The 25,105-nt window shown below is 48.7% G+C and overlaps 1 protein-coding gene across 4 annotated transcripts in view; it reads right to left on the bottom strand.

Moving 5' to 3' along the window:
- FLNA (filamin A) overlaps positions 1-25,105 on the bottom strand; it is a 72,269-nt gene that overhangs the window by 24,563 nt on the left and 22,601 nt on the right. Inside the window, exons 16-31 of one of the 4 annotated variants that reach the window (XM_053371513.1) lie at positions 22,702-22,862; positions 22,516-22,606; positions 21,552-21,721; positions 20,971-21,088; positions 18,231-18,493; positions 16,496-17,093; positions 15,587-15,760; positions 14,894-15,056; positions 13,733-13,893; positions 12,371-12,541; positions 12,165-12,288; positions 11,271-11,427; positions 10,225-10,414; positions 9,942-9,965; positions 5,838-6,085; positions 1,673-1,780 (exon numbers count right to left, since the gene is read on the bottom strand). In XM_053371513.1, coding sequence (XP_053227488.1) covers positions 1,673-1,780; positions 5,838-6,085; positions 9,942-9,965; positions 10,225-10,414; positions 11,271-11,427; positions 12,165-12,288; positions 12,371-12,541; positions 13,733-13,893; positions 14,894-15,056; positions 15,587-15,760; positions 16,496-17,093; positions 18,231-18,493; positions 20,971-21,088; positions 21,552-21,721; positions 22,516-22,606; positions 22,702-22,862 — 2,921 coding nt within the window. The remainder of the gene's footprint in view (positions 1-1,672; positions 1,781-5,837; positions 6,086-9,941; positions 9,966-10,224; positions 10,415-11,270; positions 11,428-12,164; positions 12,289-12,370; positions 12,542-13,732; positions 13,894-14,893; positions 15,057-15,586; positions 15,761-16,495; positions 17,094-18,230; positions 18,494-20,970; positions 21,089-21,551; positions 21,722-22,515; positions 22,607-22,701; positions 22,863-25,105) is intronic. The other 3 variants (XM_053371514.1, XM_053371515.1, XM_053371516.1) reach the window with 3 other exon arrangements.

Here is a 25,105-nt window from a genome sequence, read left to right as displayed (position 1 = left end):
AAGCATCCTTCTTTGCATCCTGAAAAGGTGAACATCACACAACCTGCCTGAGAGATGACTTGGCAGACCCCCCCAAAAAAAAGAATGGAGGTATTGACAAGGACGACATACAAAGCACAGATGGCCCCCCTCCCCGGCATCAAGAGAGAAAGGGATGTGACCTCAGAGACAAAGACACCCTGGGAAAAGCCCCGATCCGGTCACATTCTGGGGGGTCTCTTCCCCCCTTGGAATTCAGGTGTGGGAGAGGCCAAGCAAGGGTGGGGGAGAAGAGGTGCCCATAAAGTTGCTTCTGAAAGCAGCCCACCTGCGTTAGCATCAAAGCAAAGTTGGGGGCAAGAGAGAGAAGTGATGAAGAGTCTGCACAGGGCATCAGAGAGACCACCCAAAAGAGCCACAAAGCCCGCTGCTTGGGTTCTTGTGGGGCACTTGCAGGAGCAGAGCCACTGTCCCACCCCACAAAAGCTTTCTGCACAAGCAAAGGAAGCAGAGTTTCAAACTGCATTGATTCTGCTCTGATTCTCTTCCTAGTTGACACGAGGACTTCTAGCGTTGGACACCGTGTGTGTGTGTGTGTGTGTGCGTGTGAGAGAGAGAGAGAGAGAGAGAGAGAGTGACTCACAGCTGCTCAATAAAAGGCAGCTATTTCCAAGGATTGTAAGCCCAAGATCACAAAGTTTGTGGAAATGGTGAATTGTCTCCTGGCTCAGTTCTTTTTTTCTTTTTCTTTTAAAGTTGCTGCCTCAGAAAAGGTGGTCTTGAAACTTAGTGACTTTCCCATTCAGTGAAGGAATGTCCTCTAGGCCATCTCCTCCTGATGAGGCTTCCTCCAGATCCTAGACCAGGGGACAATTAGCCCTTGGCCCCCACCGTAGTTTTGGTCTGGGTTGGTGCCCCCCCTGCTTACTCTTCACTTTGGAAACAAACAAACAACTGCGAGTTTTGTGAATGGCACTGTGTCTAGTTCGGCTGCAAGCGCAAACAGATTCACAGCTTGCCTGCAATGCCAAGGAGAGAGGCCTGTGACAGGCAACCTGCTTTGTGTGCAGAAGGCCTCAGAAATTCCAGAGAAGAGGAGGAGGAGGTTGCTGCTGCTGCTGCTCCTGGGAAGGAAACCCAACTAGCAGATGCTCCTCAGGAGCTCTGGCAGAAGAGATCATTGGGGTTAGATCCAGGTTTCCCAAACTTGGGTCTCCAGCTGTTGTTGGACTACAACTTCCATCACCCTTAGCTAGCAGGACCAGTGCTCAGGGATCATGCGAACTGCAATCCAAAAACAGCTGGAGATCCAAGTTTGGGAAACCCTGGGTTAGATTATTCTGTTTCCACCAAGAATCACCAAAAATGGAAAAAAACCAATAATTTGAACATCAGTTTCAACAACTCTCAGGGCAAAGGCAAGTGCTGGAGCCTTTCCTGGGAGTGGGTTTCCATTTCTTGGCGCACGTTCTAACCCATCTGCAGTTTCCAGATGTGGGTTCATAATCTAACCCTGCCACCAGATGTTTTTGTTTAAAGGAGCAGGGAACCTTTGATCTTGCAACCTCAAGCAGAAAACCAGCGACCCCCTCCCAAGCAGTGGCAAACAGCGCAAAGCAGAGGCGGCTGAATTCCATGGGGTGCTCCCCCACCCAGAATGCCCTGGGCTAGCTTTTCCTCCAAGAAACTGAACTGTTACTGCCGGTCCCCAGGGCTGCTGTGCACCAGGCGGATATGCGTAGGGTGGGGCCCGCATCGGCTGGGCCATCTGCTGGGGGGTCGTGCGCTCGCCATCCAGGGCCTGTGGCGGGAATGGGGCAAGAGCGTTAGAACGGACCAGTGGAGAGGCCGGCTCAGGGCCAGGACAACCCTGCCGTGCTTCCATTTCAGAACTTAAAACCACAGGAACAGGGGAAACAGCCCAGTGGCCCTTTCTGGCAAGCCTGCTGCCATCATGTCATCCCATAACCATCATCTCCCTGGGACAAGCCCAGCCCCTTTGCAAAAACAGTTAAAAAAAATTAAAAAGAAAAACCTTCCGTGCTCGGTCATTATTGCACAAAACAATCCTTCTCTCAGATACTAGCTCTTTGCCAGAGGATAGTATCCTACACGTATCTCCCACAGCAATATGGCAACATAGGGCACCTATGATTGTTTTGAGAATTATTTGCTTCAGAAAGGGCTTGAATCTGGCATCCACACACACATCCCTCACCCAAAGCAGTAAACAATCAATGGAGCTAGGAACTTGCTTTTCAAAGGAAACCTAAGCTTAGACATTCAGAAAGTCTAACTGTGCTATAACACAGGTACACCAGGAAAAAGGTGATGGGGAGTGACAGCACCCCTGTGAGCCCCCACCCAAAAATAATGTCCACAATTATAGAAGCCACACACTCTGGTGCAAAGTATTTCAAGTTTGCATGTAGCTGAAGTATTGTATGACCAGGCCTGCACAAGGAAACCAATTCTGTTTGCCAACGCAAAATAATGATCTCATTGCCTGAAACGCACATGTTGCAACGTGGTGCCAATTTATGTCTAGAGCAGAGAACCAGCCCAAAAATGTGGCCTGTGGGCTGAGAATGGGGTTTCTCCTTTTGCACAAAAAAAGCACAGGAAACTGCAATGCTAAAAAGTCTTCTGGCTATTTTATGGGATGGTCACACACACCTTATAGCTCTCAGGGATAGAGTTGGAGGTGTGTGTGGGGAGAATACCCTGCTGAATGAATTATGATCTGGATTTTCTATCATAGCCATTCTATTCCCTAGGGAGGGATTGTGCCATTTTAAGAAGCCTGCATGAAGTGGATGCAAATAAATGACTAGAAGAGTTATTCTGCAGAGACACTTTGTATGGGGCAGGGCAGGAGAACTCCAGAAAAATCTGGATAATAAGGTAGGTGCTAGCATATTTGCAAAGCTAAGCAGGGTCCAGCATGGTTTCCAATTGGATGGGGAACCTTGATCCTGCATTCTATAATTCATGGGCATAAGCTACTACTGTGATGTAGTACTGAATTAACAGCAGAACTAGGGGAAAAGAACACACACTCAGAGCCGCAGGGAGAAAAATGTCCTGGGCCAGTCCTGGTTGCGATCCTAGGCAATTTTTTCTGGGACTCATCTAGGTCTATTGAACTCAGTAAATTTCCAAGATGCCCAGCGCTGACTGCAAGTGCTATAAAAATGTTAAGGATGAAATGGAGGTGGGGAAGAAAAATATTAGCGGGTTTTTGTTGCTGGTGATGCTTTTAACAGAGTTAAAGCAGAAGTTCAGTTGTGCAAGAAATCTGTGCTCACGTGGAGAGACTCCAGTTTCTTGGCTATGAGGTGGGGTAAGAGAGGAAGAGGAAGAAATCAGGTTCAAAAATGCTTTCCACTGAGTCAAAACTTCCCTGGCGGAGGGACATTCACTTGCTTGTTTCTAACACACACAAGACAATGCCCATAAAGAAAAAAGGGACACTGTCCCTTCCCAACCGCTTCCTCCCTTCCTCCACGTTCTGTGACTGAGCCAGAGGGTTCCTTTTGCATTGGAACCTGGAAAGAGTGAGTAATGCATTAAACAGGAAGGCTGGGTCTACAAAAGCCAACCAATGAGTCACATGTTACAGCAGGACAAGTTTTGTGTGTGTGTGTGCGTGCATGTAACATTTGTGTGCAAGTTCCTAGCTCACATTTTTAAAAAAACAACACAAAACACATTTTTTTGATCTTTCACATCAATGCAATTTGAATGTAACAGATTTGATGCTGGGCTCCAGATAAACACATTGTGCAGAATACGGGCTTATCCACACTTACTTTCCCTCTACTTTTTCTAGGCATGGTGTCCAAGCACCTTCTTTTTGCTCACGACTTTTCCCCACGGAAACCCACTCTTTAAACAGAGGCAGGTTTAGGGGAGCGCGGCTGATTTGGCTGCCCTGGGCGTGGAGCCTTGGGAGCACAACTATTACACAGAATGAAAGAGGCAAGAGGTGGGGACTGCGCCAAATTGCGGTGTTGCAAAGGGTGACGCTGAAATTGGGGGCCCCAAGGTCTGCCACTGCTTTAAAGCTCAATTGGAGCAAACGGCAATCCGCACGAAACCCGAATCGACCTTTGCTCCGATTGAGCACTAAAGAGCGGGTTTTTGTGGAGAAAGCTCCAGGGCAAGGAGAGAGAAAAACACTCAGACACACGAGTTTTTAAGCACGCTTATGCCTGGAGGAAAAAGTAAGTGTGGATAAGCCCTCAGTCAGCAGAATTTGCACCATTTCAAGGAACCCTATTTTTTCAAAACAGAAAAAGATAATTAGACAGAGGGGTACACTAAAATCACATGCTGCTGTACACGTGCCCCAGGTTCCACCCCACACTGTGGGTGGCCAATGCGTTACACGCATGTCATCACACGGCCTGAGGGGGGCTGATGGGGCCCAACAGCCCCTCCTGCGGCTGCAACGAGCCCCATTGTGCCTCAGCGCACCATGAAATGTCATGCGTGCACTGCGTTGGGGTGCCCCCCCAGGCACCCAGTGAAAATTTTGTGGGTGCCTCGGCACCCGGGTCCCCCCAGAAATGGCCCCTGTGCTGCAGTACTACACCACAGGCAGGGAGTGTACACGGAGAAGCCTTCAAAAATGCAATTTCCCACCTGCAGATGAGAATCTGCTACTTCTGAGTAATGATCCCTTTTACTTGATCTCCTCACCACACAAGTAAGAGCAGAGGGAGCAAATATAGATTGTTTTTACCATCAAGGGGTGTATAAATTTTATGAAATAACAAGATAAACAAACAATCTATACATCAGAGCAGCTTTTTCTGCCACCCAGTGCACATGTATCCTCCATGGGAGTGAGCAGGGGGCTGCCCACTTGATTATTCCGAAGCAAACTGAGGCATCTGCTCCTGCAAAGAGTGCCTAAAGGCAAGAAACAGAGCAAGTTCTGCCCAGAAGTTACCATACCCCCACCCCTCAAAAAGCAGCAGGTTATAAAACTGGACATACCAATGATCTGTTTAAAATAATATGTGTCTAGCCCCCAAGACTGCAATGTGGCAAAATCTGAGGCTGAGGTGGAGTTTTCAGCAGCTTTTGTGTAAGGCAGCTGGGAGCATTCTGTATGCTATGCTGCACTGCACAGAACTTCTCCCTCTGCCTGTGCTCTTGTGACCCCCTCTATTTTGGGGGAACAGGGGGAACAACCACTATATTTCTAATCTGATCATGGATGCAATTTCTTCTAAAAAACCCCCAACAACCCCAATTAGTCTGACCACAGCCTCCTTTCTGCAGGATTTTTGATTTTTGCCATTCAGAACATGCAACCCTAGAGCAAACAAGCAGAGCCCAGAACGTATAATTCTCAGATCTAGAATGCACATGAGCTTTTTTTTTTTAAGAAGGGGACTCACCTCCCACTTCCCATGTATGTATGTATGTATGTATGTATGTATGTATGTATGTTCATTTGTGTTAACCAGCTCAGATGTAGCCCAGGGCTTAGATCTGAACTCAGTGCCAGGAGGACTGTTCCATCTAACATGTCACAAGTTTTGGGACAGACACACAAGAAGTATCCGAAACAAAGACCGAGCTCCTTTGCTAATACGGCCCCCGCTCTTTCAGGTAAAATCATCTCACCACCACAGTTCTGGGCTTCTACGTCAGTATGGCAGGAAGTTCCATTATCACTCATCTAAAGGAGGCAGAACTACCGCAGGACAAGACTTGACCTTGCACACATGTATGAGCCTTCCAACATCAGCACCGTGCTAGCCACAATCACATTAGGCATTAAACCCTTTGCTGAACCAGACACCTCTCGCCACATACTGCTCCCTGGTCACCCCAAGACTCACCGTAACCTGGAAAGGACTGTTGGGAATGTGCTCTCCTCCGAAGCGCACACAGATGACATATTTGCCTGGTTGGGGCGCCGTGTAGAAGATGTCAAAGGTGCCATCCTCATTTTCCACCACATCCACGTCCACCTCTGTGCCATCAGGAGTGCATACTGTGCAAGTCACCTTGCCCTTCCCGGCAGCCTTGGCATCCACCGTGATCACCGTCTCCTCACCAATTTGGATGGTGGGCCCAATGCCGGCTCCTGGCAGAAGGGAAAGCCAATGAGGAATGGAGAACTTGAGTCCAATTCCCAGCTCCTTCCCATCATGCACCATGGGTCTCCCTAAGCTCCCAGCCTCTTATACCAGCTGACATGGCCTCATGCGGACTTTGAGACAGAGGGCAGGTTGACCAAATTGTGGGGGGACCAATATTGCACAGATGAATTAAGCCACTGTAGGTCAAAACAGAGCACCTTACCAATGGACTATATTCACCCATTCAGTTGCAAGTACAAGTGATCAGTTTTATTGTATAAAGCCAAAGGCTTTTACAATGGATGACAGAGAATGAAAGGAAACTCTGCAAGTAGGAAAACACAGGCTGGAACACTAGGGCCAGTTCACACTTGCTGGTGCACCTCACGCAAGCTCTTTCCAGGAATACCTGCATTCACATGAGAGGCCTGCATTTGCAGACACCACAATTGGCTCAAAATGATGGCTGTTCCAGCCAATACCAAAGCTTGGTCAGCAGTTAAGTTTTCGGCAGGACAATGTTTAGAACTCAGCCAAGATATGTTACCCACCCACCCACCACTATCTACCAGACACTCTTCTCCAATGCACCTCAGTGGCTCACTCCCATTTTCAGATGTGCTCATGCAAGGGAGAAGGTGGTTGAGGTGCAGAGGAGAGGCTGTCAGAGCCCCCCATGCCAATTGTGTTGAGGTGGGGGTTAAAAAACCCTTCCAGCTTGCACAGGAGGCTGGGAGCTGGATCAGACCCAACTCTTGCCATCTGACACCAAGCCCCCCAAGGAAACAGTCAGATAACATCACATTTTTAAAAAAGGACTAAAGCAAGATGGAGTTAAGGCAACTAAAGCCATGATTGGACCCCAGCAGCAGCAGCATTGGTTGTTCATAAAGCAAGGGATGTTACAGCTTTGGGTAACTAGGGGTTGGCCAATGCCAAGGAAGTGCTTGTTTTCACTGAAGAACGAACCCTATGCAATCAAAGCACAAGAGGAGATTTTGAGCCACAGACTTTCAAACTAGCTTAAAGGCAGCCAACATGAGGCAGCCAACATGGTGCCCTCGAGCTCCCATCCTACCTGACCAATGGCCACAGAAACTGGAGCCAATGGGAGTTTGCCCAACAAGATCTGGAAGGCACCACAGTGGGTTAATCCTTCTTACAGAGAGGGCTCTGGCTTAAAGAGATTTCCAAAAGCAACAACACTGTTAACAAACAGAGAAGCTGCTGTAAATATTATGTTTGGGTTCTCCCCCCCCCCGCCCCATCACATCAACATCAAGTTCAAGCTGAATCAAGATTTGTATTGTTGGCTTAGGTTCCTATTGTAAAATGGCAAATCATGATCAGAGCTACACACACAGCAATAAAAACTGGGCCCCTAGTGCTGGCTATGAGAGAGTGTTTTTGGGAATGAGTGCTGGGAAGGGGAAATGTTTAGATTTATGTCCAGGCAAATTTGACTCCTAAGCCCTCTGGATAGCAAAGACAAGCAGTGGACTACCAGTTTGCCTGTCAAGCTGCACAGAGGGTGCAAGTGCGGGGGGGGGGGGAGAGAGAGAGATGAAATAGTGCATGTTTAGGCACCAGGCAAAAACATTCCTCTTTACCCAGGCCTATGGCTATGGCCCACAGCTTGGAAAATGTGGAAGGGAAGGACTGTTATTATGATGACTATTTTATTATTAGGCTGTCTGCCAGTATGCTTTTTATTATGTTTTTATCACTGATGTTCTGTAATGTGTCATTAATAAAGGACAGTATATAAATTGAATAAATAATGATGTTTCTTCACTGTGGTCTCGGGCTCTATCTGCAGCTTATGACTCCTCTAATCTACTTAGGAAGACCATGAGGTGTTATTTCCCCCTTACACTTGGAGTGGGGAACCTAGCTTCCCTGAAGATGGCAACCACTTCTCAGTTTCCCTGGTCTGAAGCTGCTGCCAGGAATTCACCCCGATGGCCTTTCCAGTGGGGGCACCTAGGCTGCGGAATGCCCTCTCCAAAAAGACTCGCCTGGCCCCTGCACTGATCTTTTGGATGATAGGAAAAGACATTTCAATGCTCCCAGGGCCTTTGCATTTAAAGTTAGTGTTGCTTCTCTGTTGCTTTTGCTTTGGTTTGATAACATTTTCATCCCCAAAAAAGTTTTTGATTTGAGTTTCTACTGAAATGAGGCTGCATTTTAATGTTGTATTTTAATCTTGCTTTTAAGTTGTATTTTAATCAATTGTTTTATACTTGGTGTTAGCCGCCCTGAGCCCGGTCTTGGCTGGGGAGGGCAGAGTATAAATAATAATAATAATAATACTTTATTCTGTAGTTGTTTTAGATTTTTTTGTGTTACAGTTTTAGCCTCTTATTCTTGTGAACTGCTCAGAGTTTTCAAGCTATTTGACAGTATAGAAATGTGGCAAACAAAATCCGTTCACGTGCCTGATACAGACCCCTGAAGCACACTTCTTGTGGAAAGCCAAGACAACGTAAACAGGACTCCCACAAACTTCGGTGGTCACCTGAGCCACCACAATGCTTGCAACATGCCTGCCTGTAGACAGAAGCCTTCCCCACAGAGTTAAGAAACATGCATGTACCTGATCCATTTCCTGATTCACAAGCTCACGCCCCTCATTAGGCAAGCACAGCAGGAGATGGAAGATGGAGAGGGAGGCAAAGGGTAGGAGAGGACTATTTGGGGAGGCAGGGAGGGTGGAGAGAAGGGGGTGGAAGGGGGAAATGTACCATGACAGCCATAATCCAACCCACCACTAACATTCAGATCCACCTCCTTGCTTCATATCAATGGCCAGGGTTGGAGAAAATGAACGGCTTCCAGCTCTCCCTCCCCCTCCCCAAAAGTTGTCTCTTTTCTGCCTCTGAAGCAGAGGCTTAGTTCACAGCAATCCTATCTTGCTGGAAGAAGCAAAAAGTGAATATGTTCTAGCAGAGGCAAACTAGTGGCTCATCTCTGCAAGTAAAAAACTGAAAAATGAAAAAGAAAGGAAGGACCCTGTTTTGACCCCTAGCATCTTTGCTTCAAGGAACAGCTTCTCTAGCAGGTCTGCAAAAGGCCTCTGCCTGGGACCCTGAAGAGCCACTACTGATTTCAATAGTCCATAATGGGTTAAGACAAAGTACAGGCCCCAACTGCCTTCACGTGCGCTACTTGTAAAGCTGGCATTCCTTATGCTGGCACAAGTCCTATCATTCAAACTCATCACATGTTTGCTGAAAGTGGAACAGGTATCAAAGGGAGCAACTGAAAACAGTTCTTGTTTAGCAGCAAGTGCAGGGGAGATAATTTTTTTTAAAGCCCAAAACAACAACTAAAGCAGGGCTGTGTCCCTTCAGATATAGGGACTACAATTCTCATCATCCCTGACCACTGGGCCATGCTGGCTATGCCTGGGAGGAGGTGCACCACTGCAAGTGCCACAGCCTCCCCCGCTCCCCCAGTCCCTGAACCAGAAGCTTTAACTGACTAATCAGTGGCACTGCACTTTAAGCGCCTGCCTGATCATTTTGGTCCTGGCAAGGTTTTAACAGACCAAGGAATACATATGCATCTTTTATAGCCTAACCAGGGAAATGGCAGCTTTTATCCAGGTTCTGTGAAGTTTTATATCAGCAACTGACCCAGTTTTCAGCAGGCACCTGCTTTGAGAACCAGAGGTCCCTTCCAGATGGAATATTCCAACCAGCCCTTTGGGCAGGGGTTTGCCCTCCCCTCTCTGACCTGGGGCAGAGGTGGAGCCCAATGCCAGTGTGAGACCATGCAGCGGAAAAGGAAGCAGCGAGAGCAGGCAAGCAGGCAGGCAGACTTGGGGTGGGGGAAGGAAGCCATCAGCAAGCTGCTTACCTAGCCCATGACCTCCAATCGACACTGAGGTGAAAGGGCAAAGAGCAAGGGTAATCAGAGTGAGACAAGAATCACACGGAACAGTGCACAATTAAAATAAAACACAGGAGAACGTAGGCAATGTGGCATTTCCCTCCCCACAGTGGGTGAGCGGTGTGGCCGGATGTGCCCGGCAAAAAGCAGTCGATGTGGTGGGAGGGCGTGGCATTATTTTAGCGTGGCTCGCCCCACCCTCCAGCAGCCCTCCCCCTCCACAGGACCCTCACCTGGGAGGAGCGCTCACCTGTGACGGTGCACTTGCTGGCGTCGCCAGTGGGCAGGGCCCGGATGCGGTACGGCGAGTAGGGGATCTCATCCCCACCGTATTTGATGAGGATAGTGTACCGGCCGGTCATGTCTGGGACATACGACACAGTGTAGGTGCCATCTTGGTTGTCACGGATGGTGGCTTTCTTGGGCTTGCCCTCAGGATCCTGGCCACGGCACAGCCCAGGAAGGAAGGCAAGCATTTCAGTTAAGAGGTGGCAACTGCAGCAGCCATTCAAAACCTAGGTCCCTGCCCCAAGTTGTTATGGTCATGAGAATCTGACAGGAATCTGTAGGAGTGAAAACCCACTTGAACCCAGTATGGCACAAGAAGGACAGCTGCCACCACGAGCATTTCTTGCTGTTACATAGGAAAGCACTGAAAGGACATGTTATGTTTAAAGGGGGGGGGGCCTGAGCAAGGCATGAATAAACTGGGATTACCAAGGAGGAGTTGTGAAATTGGTCAGTGACCTACACAACACCCTTGTTATGCTTTAGATGCAAGCTCAGCTTAAGGCTTGCCACCACTATAGACCTCTGGTTCAAAAGGAGTACTGAAATCTACTGTCTTGCTGCAGTGGGGTACTCAGGAGTCAAGCAGACTCTCACCAAGTGCAGAGTTGGTGGCCCTTCTAAGTATAGGATGAGAAGGGTAGCCTGAGTCAAGGGCAGAAAGCTCTGGAAAATGAACAAGGCAGCGTTTTCTGCCATTTGGAAATGTTATCAAAGCTCCCACTCCTGTACAAGACAGCAAGTATGGCTATGCAACCATAGGGCTTATAGAAATCAGTGAGGATGTTGCCACAAGGCAGTGCCACCACATGACTGAATGAAGGAGCTCGCAGTCCACCTGACTGCAGCTTATGTGTACCTTCAGACTTGTCCCAGTCTTTTCCACATCATCTCCCATTGATTTCTCCCCCAAGTATCTACCGTGGAACCGACCCCTGTGCCCTGAAGGCCTTCTCACAATAACCCCCAACCTGCATTCATCTCTCCTTCGGACATTGTTCCACTTACAGTGATCTGGACGGCCAGCAAGCCCTCTCCAGCATCCTTGGCATCAATTGTGAACTCCACAGGCAGGCTGGCTGGCACACCTGTTGTGTTCAGCCCTGGGCCACTAGCCTTTACCTTGCTGGCATCATGTGTGGGAAGAACCTTAACCTTGAAAGGACTGTGAGCATATAAAAGAGGGAGGGAGAGAAGTGCCTCTGTTAATGTTAGGCAACTGACAGAAATGACCACACCCCCATCCCTCAATTCCAGGGTGCACAGGTGTTCCCCCACAGGATCATTAAGGGTCACTCATCTTTCTCTTGCACAGAATAAAGGCATTATATACCAATCTGAGGCCACTGCAGCCTGATGGAATCCTCTACCAAGGAGAAGTTCCCATTGACAGGACAGCACATTCAGCAGAAACAACTGGTAAGTGTAAGACATTGTACACTGGGCTCAGTGTTCCAGGAAAAGCTTTCAAGTCTTGTGCCAGTTTTTGCTCTAACACAATTTGCCAGTCAACAGCAAGAGACAAAAAGATCTGTGGCATAAGGATTTGCTTCCAACACTGATTACATGGGAGTCTTTAATAGATTTGCAGAGGCCCTCTCTCAAACAACTTGCCCAACGTGTTCAATGAAACTTTAAAAACATTATCCTGAGAGGTAAGTCCCCAAGCCTCAGATTCTCAAGTGCTGGGTTTACAAACACTCTGGATTTCTAGTAAATGGTGAAATCATCTGAAGCTTTGGAAACGTCAAAAAGCAGCCATCACTATTAAGAGTCTCTGCCTTGGCTCAGAGAGGCTAGAAGCTTCCTTATGAATGTCAAAGTTCCGTGTAGCAAGCTTCTGTCCTAAGGAGGCTTCTGAGTCTCACTGTCTTCCCTCTGGCCTACAGCGCCAACCCATACCTGCGGGGCACCTCCTCATCTCCATAGTGCACAGCAATGCTGTATGGGCCTTCCCGGCTTGGCACGTAACTCGCGGTCTGAGTCCCGTCAGCATTGTCCACCACATCTACAGGCTCCACCACTCCTGCAGAAAGAGTTCAACAGGTGAGAGAAGGGCCAAGCCCCAGGAAGGCACTACTGGTCTAGTCAAGCCGAAATTTGCTTACCTTTAGGGCCCTGAACTTTGACCTGGAGGGGTGCCACACCTGCCTTGCTGGTGTCAACCGTGAAGGACTGGGGGACATTGGCTCTGACAACACCTGGAGTCAGGCCAGGGCCTGAACATTTAACTTTAGATGAATCTATCACATCATGCACAGGCACTTTGAAGGGGCTCCCTATGCAGAGAGACAGAGAGAAGGCGATGAAAAAAGTTGGATTTGAGCCCAGAAACCACTTCAGGGTTTCAGGTAAAGCACACACTCCTTACATCAAATGCAGTTTTAAAAGAAGTCTCTTGCTTTTGAGTCCCACCCATGCTTATGTTTCAGGAGGCCAACTTTACTCGTGGAATTCCTAACCAGCAAGTCCTATTTGCAATCCAATTGCCTGTCTCTTTGATCTTCCAGGGGACTCAAGTGAAGCATACAATCATAAAACCATAGAATTGTAGAGCTGGAAGGGCCACAGGCAGGATGACCAATGCTCAGCAATGATGGGAGTTGGGGAGTCACAGGTCCCCCACCCTACGTGGCATGCCCTACGGTCCGCAGCCTCTGATCCCACACTAAGCATTACACCATCCTGTTTGCCCAGCCCACTCCTGCTTTGCTGGAGATTGCTCAGAGGGGAGCTGACGAAGTGCACCAAGAACGCAAAACAGAGATGGATATAAACTAGTTTTGCAGAATATTTAGGCCAAGGAACCTTGGGCAGCTTGAAATCTTGCTTTCGTTATTTAGGTACCAGGAGAGCCTAATGGGACTATATGCCTCTCTTTTGGCTAGAAAGGCAGCCTAAATTTCCACCAGTGCCCTGCCCACAACATAGAAAACACCAAAGTGGTGAAAAATCAAGAGCAACAATTGAATTGTGGAGCCAAGGGAAGAGCAATCTTTTCCGGTTAGTGAACCAGATCCCTAGGTCACCCAGACCTTGTCAGCCATTTTGGCAGGTGCACAGGGCCACCCAGGTGTCAATCACCTGATGTCACCATGGCAGCTGGCAATGTGTTTCCTTTGCCCAGGCAGTGCAAAATCAAAGCACTTGGCCAAAGGCACAAAACATTGCAATCCCCAACAGCAATTCAGTCAAATCCCACTTTAGGCAGGAAGCCGCATCTTTACCTGCCTTCACACCAAATGCTGTATGATGGCAGGTGGGCAGGACTCAGGGGAAACTATTGTGGGCCAAATTAGGACTCCTGCCAGGCCTCATTAGGACCATGGGCCAGAGGCTCCCTCTCCCTCTCTAGGGCCATGTATGCCAAGAGCGACAGAAGATACCACCATCACCAACCTATAAATCAGTTGCCCCATGCCACTTCCTGCCTACCACTGCCACACACACAACGCAGCCCCAATCGGTACCTGGCACTTGGTGGCCACCATAAGTGACGTTGAGGTTGTAGGTGCCAGGTTCATAGGGAATGTATTCCACAGAACAGCTGCCATCTTTGTTGTCAGTGCATGACATCTTTGCTTCAGAGGGACCTTCAACAGCTAGGCCCAGTCCACCAGAACCAGCACCCCTGTAGAAGAAGAAACCAGTTTTGACTCTAAAAGGCCCCAATTGATCAACAAATCAAAGCCTGTGATAGTTGGGAGTTGCCACAGACTCATTGCCTCAGGCAAAGAAGATCGAGGAAGTGACCTAGGAAGCTCCTGTTCAAGCAACTTAGAAGCGAAGTGGAAGTGCTTCTATTAAGAACAGTTCTGGGGTGGGCCAATGAATCTTGTGTGAACTCTTAAAAAGCTAAAATCCCCACAGGCCAATGCATTTTAAAATTTAAAATTCACAGAGCAAGAAACCATTTTGGTTGCCTTAAGGATTAGTTGTAGCTTAAGTATGCTATCTTGTTTTGCCTGGGTGGCTGGATCAGACCACAGCCTGCCTAGTCTTATCTGACCTTCCAACCATGTTTTCCTGCTTATACTTTTAACACACTTTCTCACCAATCTTTGGGACCTGAAGGAAGCAGATTCGATGCAAAGCAAAGGAATCCCAATGGAGAGAGCATTTTTTCTTATGTTCTCCCCACCTTTACAAGTGCTACTGCTAGGAGCCGACTTCATTTTCCAGGCTGCTTCTCTAACTAGCTCAGTGCTGCATTACTATGACCGCAAAAAGCTGGCCAGGATCTCATCTCATTAAAGAGATGCCTTTCACATTTATTACATTTGTCACTTATCACATAAAAGCAACTAAGATTCAAAACACTAAAAGAATGAAACCTTTACTAAAGGTGCTTTGCCTGCAATATTATAAAAAGCACGAAACTTTTAATTTACTTTTTGCTATTGCATTTTAAAGCCCAGCACTCCTGCAAGATTCCTAGCAGTCACCAAGGTGATCCATTAGAGGGTGGCAGATGACCTCCTTCCTGCCCATTCCAGATTAGCACAGCTTCTTTTGAGGGCTGGGCTGCACCTCCCAAGGGAGCAGACCAGGCCGGCTGCCGGAACCAGGAGGCGATGCCCTTCTCAGGCCCCTTTGCAAAGCAATCCTCCTTGGTCTCTCTCCAGTTTTACCTGGTCTCCACCGTGAATTTGTTGGGCTTGTTGGTGGTCCCACTTTGGATGCCAGGACCATGCACTCGAACCCTTGTGGGGTCACATCCTTCTGTTACTGGCACCCGGAAGGGGCTGCTTGGCACAGGGCTGCCGTTGTAAGTCACATCAATAGAGTGGACACCTGAAGAGGAAGAAGGGGGAAAGCTGGAGCTCTTGGGTGCTATGCCTCGAACTTCAAAGCCTATGCATTGCGGAAGCCCTCCTGTGACCTCAGGTGTGTGCAGTCTGGTAGCAGCCAAGCTCACACCTCTGGCACTATTCCCTTAATGCCCAGGCTCAAGCAACCCAAGACATTTTGATATATGAGGCAAAAATGTTTGATGGAGCACATGCTTAACAGTCATGATTAAAGAGCATGTGTGCATGCTACACACACATTTTCACTCTCCACAGTTTCCAAAAAGGAGGTCACCTCATCTTGCCCAATGGTAGGGCCAGAAGTTTCAGGTGGCCAACACTGAAGACTGAACAACAGCTTTAATTGGCCATGAAACTGGGCACATTTTCAAAGCAAAAAGGGCAGGCTTGTGAGGCAAGCGTTGAAGAGGATCTTGGAAATCCACAGCCCCTCCATTAGGGTCTGCACCATCAGTACCAAGGGGGCTCCCCATATCATGAACACTCCTCCCTGCCGCTGCACAGCTCTCTCACCATCTTCATATGGAGTGTACTCCACATTGTAGGTCCCATCCCCATTATCACGCACATAGCTCTCGGTCAGGTTTCCTGAGGGATTGGAGACTCTCGTCTTGACGTGAGGGCCTCCAGCCTTAGTCAGGGCTCGTGCATCTACGCTGAACTCTGTGGTGGCTTCACGGAACACACCTGGTGAGCACAAGCAGGGTCAGAAGTCACAGAATACGGAAGGAGGCTGCACAACAGGACTCTCCCAACCCAGTCTCATTTTGCATCCTGTTTCATGAATGACCCGAGGCCCTGCACTGTATCCAGCATCACCTGGGAAAGTAATCTGGAATGTTGGCCTGAGCCAAAGCCCCAAGGTGTTTGCACCCATCACCAGAAGTATCCCCAGGCCAAATAAGACATCCTCAGTCAAGATGGAGACCATCACAGCAAAGCTTGAGCTGAAGGGTCTTCACCCCCCATTACTCTCCTCCCCAGCCTACACCTCCAAGCCCCTTATTATGAAGCCCCAGGCTCAGGACAAAATGGTTTACCAGCATACTGTGCCCACTTGTCACCAGCATATAACAGGTTTGACTTTCTACCCCTTCTGTCTATGACGAAAATTTCTATAAGGATAACACCTGGTGAAGTCTTAAGGAAGCCCCAAGAGGGTTGTTTGAAACTTCCAATGCCTCTGCCCTATAACTAGGGGGAAACAAATTTATTCCCAAAAATACAGACAGGCAATTATGTTTTCCTCCTGCAGCTCAGGCAAATCATGTAAATTCAAATTAGGCTGGCACAAATTTGTCACAGCAATTCCCTTTCCCCTCTCCAAACCCAAGCCATAAACTTCCTAGGACAGGCTGCAGACTACTCAATGCCAACTCCCACTGGGACACTCTTCCGAGGGGATGGCCCAGCCAGCCTCACCTTTGCCTTCCACTCCGGGCCCGTAGACTTTAACTCCAGACGTGTCCACAGCTGGTTCCACGTTGAGCTTGCTGGGGAAGTTTGGCACAGGCTGCCCACCGTATTTGATTGTGATGGTGTAGACACCCGGGCAGAGAGGGATGTAAGTGATAGTGTAGGTGCCATCGCCATTATCCCGCACGTGGACCTCAGCCTGTGTGCCGCTTTCCGAAATGATCTCAATGGTGAGCTCTGCGCTGCCGGCGCTGGAGCAGTCCACGCTGAACTCTCCCGCCTGCCCGACTGTGGCGTGCTCCAACCCTGGCCCAGAACACTTCACTTTGGACGGATCAAAGCCAGGCAACACCTGGGCTTTGAAGGGAGAGCCCGGCACATGGGTGTCAGCAAAGAGGATGTTGATGTTGTATTCGCCAGGCTCCGTGGGCAGGTACGAGACAGAGCAGGTGCCATCTCCATTGTCCAGGCACTCGATCTTGGCCTCACAAGGGCCCTCCACAGTCAGGCCAAGGCCTCCGTTGCCAGCCCCTTTGGTATCTATGGTAAAGGGGGCAGGAGCGCCAGCCAAGCCACCCTTCAGGCCTGGTCCATAGGCCTTCACCTGGGACAGGCCAAGGGCAGGGGGAACAAGGAAAGAGAAGACAGAAGAAGAATGCTTCATGGTCACTTTGTCCCATCAAACAAGACCTTTAAATAAAAAGGATTTATCAAGACAAACCCTCCCACCTTCAAAAGGTGACTTTTTGCTGCACCCAGATGAAGATAAATGCTTTATAAATGGTCAACTTGCCCCTTCAGATCTATGCAGGGCTCTGAGTGACTGAGTTCATGGAGATGTGTGCAGATCTCCATCTACAGCGGCAAGTATCCAGAGACAAATTAACACAGCGATGAGAAGGCTCTAGTCCAGGGAGGATGGGGGACCGGGGCCCCTCTTCCAGGTGCCATTTCACTCCCAGCTCCTAGCAGTCCCAGCAGCCAGCATGGCCAATGGTCAGGGATGATAGGACTTGGAGTCTTACAACATATGGAGGAGAACATGCTCCCCCACCCAGAAATTCGTCAGTACAGCCCCCACCTCGACTCAAGTCTGCAGTACTAGACAAGCCCTCCTTTTCAGGAAAGAAGAATTAAGGGCATTCAGGTTTTGGGGTTTTTTTGGGAAACTCAAGCACTAATTTGCCCAGGGAGAGGATACGTCTCTCCTACTATGGCCACACATACTCTTTATTAGGCACGTGCACACACACAAATATTTAAGCCCCCCACCCACTGGAAGAACCAACATCCACACCATCAGATTAATCTAGACTTTTAAGGGCTTGCTGTCTGCATAATAGTGGTTTCCTGCCCACAGGGCCTCCGTATGCCCCCTAACCAGGCCCACTTGGCTTGGTTTAAGTACATGAAATGGCTAGAGCTCACTAGCTAGGTCAGAATGTTATTGTACTGTGAAGTTACAAGAATGGAAGGTTTGAGACAGGAAGAAAGAAAAGTCAAGATTTAGGACAAAACAAATTCGGTGAGGAAAGGCACTTCAAAAACAGGGCACTCTGTGCATGCCCCATGAGACCACCACCACATACATGCTGCAAGAAACCGCCCAGAGTTCTAGAACACAGGAGGTGGCAAGCAGACGGCTGTTCTGCACCTCCACACAGAGACTATGAATCAGCCAACAAGGCCCAATCCCTCTGCCATGTTAACTGGGGTGTGTGTGTGTGTGAGGAGCTCCTACCTTGGATGGGTTGGTGGGAGGTACAGCCTCCACAGGGAAGGGGCTGCCTGGGACTGGCACACCATCATAGGTCACGTCTACTTCATAAGGCCCCTCTTCCCGGGGGATGAACTTCACCACACTGTTGTCAGAGCTGAGGCCTGGCTCCACCTTGCAGGGCACAGGCTTGCTGGAGGGGCCTGTGATCTTGGCAGCCACCTTGCCTTGGCCACCAGCCCCCTTGGACTTGACGGTGAACTCCTGGTCCTTGCCCACTTCCACTTCTGCAAAAAACAATGTGCGGGGGGTAGAGTGGGGGTATACATACGTGTGCATGTTTGTGTCAGATCTTAAGTGTATTTGGCCCTTTGAATTAAAAAAGGAGGGGAAAGACCCTCCTCTTCCAGGCCAAGTATTCCTACCCCCAAGTACACTGCTCTGCCTGCCCTATAGAGAGCGGCTTAAGAATTGCAAAGACAGAACCATCCACTAGATTCCTAGATAGCAGTTTCTCAGATTTATGGCACCACTTCCTAAGGCCTAGAGAAGGTGACAATACTTTTGTGGCTAGGGTTAAGTTGCGGGGAGGGAGAAATACTGGCATGACTAATGTTTCCTGAAAAAAACAAAGACTTTGGAGTGCTTCCAATCATTTGGCCCTGGCAGGTCTCCAGGAAGCAAAGATTTCTAATCCAGAGGCCACTTGGGAGGCATCTAAAAATGGGGAATTTTCCCATCATGGTTTGACCTCCATGGAACCCCAAAACCCTTCCGGGGGGGTTGTAGAAGATTATTGCCTGTGTGACTAAATGCCCCCAATCTTGTTGGGGCAAGACTCCACAAGACCAGTTTAAAGCTTGCTGATGTTGGGAGCACAGATGGGTTGACAGGGATTTTTATCGTGTGGAGGCTCTGCCACATGGTGTGGGGAGGAATGTACACACATGCATAGCACAGAAACTGCAATGTGTCAAGGGGGAGGGTGGAGATGGGCAGGAGGAGAATGCTGCTGCAATAGCTTAGAATCATTCTGCAGACTCGCACAGCTGCCACTCAAAAGGCCATTGGACTGAGCTTCACCCTTAACATGCAGCAGGCTTGCTAGTCCTGCCACAATAGGCAACACCACGGGAGCTGAATTTGCTAGAACCAAGGGGAAACCGCCCAGCTCCCCTTGTTATTTCTGCTATTGTCAGGAGGTGTAGTGTTAATGTAATCTTGTTATATTTATAGCACTGCAATTACGGGTTTTGTACATTATTATATTTGCCATTGTGATTTTCTTTTGCCGTGAAATTGTTCTTGTGACAACTGATTGAGATGCATTCCAGTTTCCTAGGCTGCAAAAGCTGCTTTGATTTTTTTGTAGGAGGGAAGCATACAAAGAAAATTATGATGTCGCCGCTTCACATCACAGGCTGGTGAAGAGGATGATGGGAGCTGGGTTGGCAAAAATGCAGCTGACTGAAACCCCAGGGCAAGTTCTAATGGGTGGGTTGCTGCTGGGGGAGAGGATGCGGATGAGAACCAGGAGTGCTAGTTGTGCTGCTGTCGCCATATTGGGCAGAACTCTGTGTTTTAAGTGCAATGTGATTTGGCCCCAAGACTCAGGAAAGGTCCTACTCTAGTTTTTATGGCTGTAAAAGTACATTTGCAAAAGTGAGTATGCTTGAAGGACAATGCCTCCTGGAACTCATAAACCCAAGACAGGAAGCAACAGAGCAAAACTATTCTACATTTGCTCTGCAAAATTGCAGGCCTGCAAAACCCTATTAATGCAAGACTTCTCAATGTGGACATTTCTTCTGAGCTGCCTGAATCTGCTTTGCAGGGGCCAAAACCTCCCAAGGGATGCTGGAACAGATGAGCTCTTGGTCTGATCCCAGAAGGCTTTACCAGCCAGCTGCAAACACTGGCTGTATTGTAATCCTCAGGGATTAACTTGACATGGCCAACCTACTTCAGACAAGCCAATGACTACAGTGAAGCAGAGTTGACCTTTAAGTGTGTGATAGATCATTTTTTTATTAGGTGGTTACCTTTTAAGAATTTTTTTTTAAAAAAGAAAGGAAACCCAACAAGGGTTGTGTAAACAGCAGCTGTACAGTTCAGGCATCACCTCCTCCACATCTGGTGCCCTCCAGATGTTTTGGACTACAACATGGTTCGCCCCAAGCACATTGTAGTTGAAAACATCTGGAAAACACCAAGTTGGGGGAAGACTGAACTAGTTCAACTCAATCTTCATTTGAAAGGAGGGGGGCAGAGACTAACTAATTTAAGGGTGGGTTTAGATCAAATTGTAACTTGTAGGAACACAATACCTTTACTAGAGCTATCTTACCTTATTCCCAAATTTGACTCTTGTGCTGCTTTTATAAAATTAGGCTTACTCTAATGAGCAAAGACTTTTACATTTTAAAGACATTTTCTTTGGGTATGCCAGCCAAGAAAGACCGCAGCTTGAAATTTTGAACAGATGAAATAATAGAGGCATGCAGTGATGCAACCAGAGCCAGGATGACTTCACAAAGAGCCCGTCCTGTTACTGCTGCAAAAATCTGGAGATCCATATGCCTGTTTTAGAAGCAGGTTTCTAGCCCTCATGCTGGCCAAAAGTATGCTATAATGATGCCATAAATGCTAGATGCAGAGTGGTTAGAGGTCAACACTGTACGTAGCTCATCACCCTTTCCCAGGATTAGCAAAAAGCAGATACAGGCACTGCTGTGTCCAGCATTTAAGTCACTGGGATACATACTGTCGCCAAGTCCAGAGATCTTGATCTTGCCGAGGTCCAGGGTGGGTGCAACTCCCACACTGAAAGGGCTTTTGGGGATGTGGTCTCCTCCATATGTAACATTCACTCCAATGTTACCCTGAAAGTCAAGAACCATGACTGTCATCCCTTAAAGACACCATTTTTGAGTGATAAAGAGACAGCCTTCTCCCGCCCTCATCCTGCCAACTCCAAGCCACAGCCAAATCTAGTTTGTAACCTGAGTAGATTCTAAAGCCTACTTTAATTGAGACTGCAAGCCTGTATCTGGACAGCAACACCTCCCGACACTTAGCAAGGGCTCCTCCGCAGGAAAAAAAAAAAGACCTTGCATACAGCACATCCAGGACAAGGCTAGGCTAGAACACCAACCCTACATGCAAGCCACTATTTGCCTAAAGATGCCACTCCAGGTTCCTCTTTCCTTGCTCTTATTAGAGTTTGAAGATGCCAGATCCTAGCCGGCTTTGTGTATTCTGGGATGAAGGCTGCTACTGACCAAGAAATCTTGCCTCAGGGATAAGAGAGCCCTTAAGATCCCATGTCTCCTCCCCATCACTCACCTGCTGCACAGGGGTGTATTTGACAGTATAAGTGTTGTCATGGTGGTCAATTATTTCAGAGTCTCTAACAGCCTCTCCTTTGGCCGGGCCAGTGAACTGGACATCCAGCTTAGCCTTGCCAGCTGCCTTTGTGTTGACTGTGAAGTAGGTTGGTTTGCCTATCTCCACACCTGTAGTGAAGGGAGGTGAAAGTTAAACAACTTTTCTAATAAGCTCCTTGGTACAATGCTTACCGGAATCCCCCCACCCCAATCATCCAGTTTAGGACACAAACCATTCGCTCAAAGCCACCTCTTGCCTAGGTTTGAGTTCTACCGATTTTGCAAATTGGGACACTCAATAAAATGCTTTTGTCAGGTGCCTTCAGCTGTCCATATTAGAGGCTCAGTATTCTCATTTCCTTCCTCACACCATCCACTCTTGACTTCCAAAGGGGTGGTTGAGGATTTCTGCCTAAGAGATGGGACAACACTGGAGAGAGAATGCCCTTAGATGCCCTCTCCTCATAAACTTGGGAGAAACTTTGGACAGCAGAGGAAGGAAGGCCTGTAACCCAACCACAGCCCCTTCCCCACCATGTGACCTCCTGGGAGTATTCCCAATAATCCCTGGTTACTCGCAGGATCCTATCAGTGTGGGAGGGAGGGGAGGAAATGCTCCTCAAGGAGTACTGAGGACTAACAAAGCCCTATCCTACCAAGGATTGATAAATCATGCCCCCACTATTTGGCAGTCCATAACACAAGCACCGTCCTGGATCCAGTCATGCATACTTCTAAGTATGGGAATCAGTGGGTCTAAAGAGTTGGAGCTTCAAAGCTCCTGCACAAATTTTAAGAGAAACAGGTACCTTTGGGGGGAATTTTAGTCATCCTTCCTCTAACTTAGGCTCCAAGGATCCCGATACCCAGCCATACAGTTCAGCCCCAATTCACCCCCATTTACAGAGCGTCCCCCAGCTCACCACTCCTGTTGAGTCCAGGTCCCTCAGCCTTGACTTTGCTGGCATCATGTGAGGGATCCACCTTGATTCTGATGGGGCTGGTGGGGGTGGCCTGCAGATGAACATGAAGCAAGTGAAAACACTGCTTCCTACACCCTTGTTGCCTCCTCCCCACCCCCACCCTTCTGCAGTAAGAGGAGCTCTTACCTGGTCAGCAAAAAGCACCATAATGGTGTAGCTGCCAGCACCGCGGGGTGTGTACTTGACTGTGAAGGTGTCATTGTCATTCCGAATGATGTCAAAGTCTATGTCTGCCTCTGCTGGGCCCACAACGCCTGGTGCACACTTGATGCCGATGCTCACGTCACCTTTTAAGAAGTAAGAAGTGGGAGTGAGACAACAGCTTTAACTGGAACCCAGCTGCTTTACTGTGGCCTTCCCAAAGGTGCAGCACAGAGATGGGGAACCTGTGGCCCTCCAGATGGCATTTAACTTCCACGCCCATCAGCCCCAATCAAAACAGCTAGTGGTCAGGGAAGATGGGAGTTGTAGTCCAACGCCACCATCTGGAGCAGCCTTTCTCAACCTGTGGGTCCCCAGATGTTGTTGAACTACAACTCCCATCACCCCTAGTTAGCAAGGTCAGAGCTCAGGGATGATGGGAGTTGTAGTCCAACAACATCTGGGGACCCACAGGTTGAGACCTGCTGATCTGGAGGATCATGAGTTCCCTGTTCCTGGGGTAAAGGTAAAGGGACCCCTGACCATTAGGTCCAGTCGTTGCCGACTCTGGGGTTGCGGCGCTCATCTCGCTTTATTGGCCGAGGGATCTGGCGTACAGCTTCCAGGTCACGTGGCCAGCATGACTAAGCCGCTTCTGGTGAACCAGAGCAGCGCACGGAAACACTGTTTACCTTCCTGCCGGAATGGTACCTATTTATCTACTTGCACTTTGATCTGCTTTCGAACTGCTAGGTTGGCAAGAGCAGGGACCAAGCAACAGGAGCTCAACCCATTGCGGGGATTCAAACCACCAACCTTCTGATCGGCAAGTCCTAGGCTCTGTGGTTTAACCCACAGCACCACCCGCGTTCCTGGTGTAGCAGGTCTCTAATACTGAAGGCAACATGTGGGTACTCAAGTAACACCTAGCTACTGACTGGCTCCAAAGGTTTGCAGCTGGAGTGGAGAGCAGGGAATCATCATAAACATTCCTGGCCTCTGACGGAGATGCAGTGTGAGATCATGACCTAAGGCAGCAGTACTATGAAACCTTGACCTACTGAGTAAGCCCTACTGAACACAATGGGAAGTGATTCCAAGTAGTTTCAGGAGTCCACTGAAGTAGAGAGGAAGAGTCTTCATGACCAGGTTTCAGTTTGCCAACAGAGGCCAGTATTCTGTCAGTTGTCTTCAACTGGGGGGGAAACAACTGGTTTTAATCCTATAGCATCCAGGCTTGCTGGGGTGTGGGGTGTGATTTCTGCAAGGGAGGGCTATAGGTTTCTTGGCATCCTCCCCAAACTATAATGCCCAGAACCCTTTGGGAAAACCACAACTGTCAAAATGACAGCAAAGAAAATCTAGCAAGCCATACATGTCAATGGAGTGGGTAAATAACTCAAGGCACTTCTAGCTTCATATGCAACAATGCCCTTGTTGTGTCTCATGGACAGAAGAGCAGTCAACAACTAACAGGGAAGAGGCCTTGAGGGAAAGAGAATGATGATAAAAACAAACAAGGACTGCTCATCTCATTGCCAATGACTGTTCAGGGACACACTTAAACAGCATTAGAGTGTGGCCTGACTCAGATCTAACGCAAGACAACAGTGAAGGAAGTTCAGCTATTATTTAGCATTGACATTGAAACAGATAAGGCACAGTTGAGAGCTGTTGCTCCACTTTTGCAGGCCACTGTAGCTAGAAGGTGAAATGCTGAGCAGGGAGCAAAAGCAGATGTTTGGAAGCCTGGAAGCCTTAAAACATGTTTGGAGACCTTAAAGCCATGGTTTGGTGTGGCCCAAGCCAGGGGTGTAGTGTGCCAGGGGTGCCATGGCCCCAGGCGCACAATTTTTGACCTCAGTGCTTCTCTCCACTCGCCAAGGATCCCCCCCTGGCCAGGATCCCCTCTGGGCAGGCAGGCAGGCAGGCAGGCATCTCAGGGCAGCCCTGCTTTGCTCTGGTGGCGGCGTTGGTGGTGAGGGTTGGGCTGGCAAGCACTCTCCACAGGAGCCGGCAACCAACGCTATGCCACTGGTCCAAGCACAAGAGTGAGTGAGTGAGTGTTGGGGGTCAGGAGAAGCATGGCTCTTCCCTTTCTCCTTGCTTTCCACCTTACTTCTCCCTCACCCCGCACTGTAGGATACGTAGCCCTGGAGAGCCCTCCCAATGACAGGAACTCTGAAGGGTCAAAGCTTTTAAACATTAAATGAGGCAGCAAGCAACAGCTATTAGGATACAAAAGGATCTGCTGAACTGGGCAATAAAGAAGGGAGCGGCTGATCTCTGCAGAGGGAGCAGGAACAGATTGCACAACTTTGTCTATTGTTTCCTTAGCTGTCAGCAGAAGAAGAGGGAGAGAGACCAAGGGCAACCCCTTCAATGAAAA

The sequence above is a fragment of the Podarcis raffonei genome, chromosome 17 (genome assembly GCF_027172205.1).
Source record: "Podarcis raffonei isolate rPodRaf1 chromosome 17, rPodRaf1.pri, whole genome shotgun sequence".
Lineage (NCBI taxonomy): Eukaryota > Metazoa > Chordata > Lepidosauria > Squamata > Lacertidae > Podarcis > Podarcis raffonei.
Note: the sequence above shows the minus strand (reverse complement) of the source record. Positions and strands in the feature narration are given on the sequence as shown.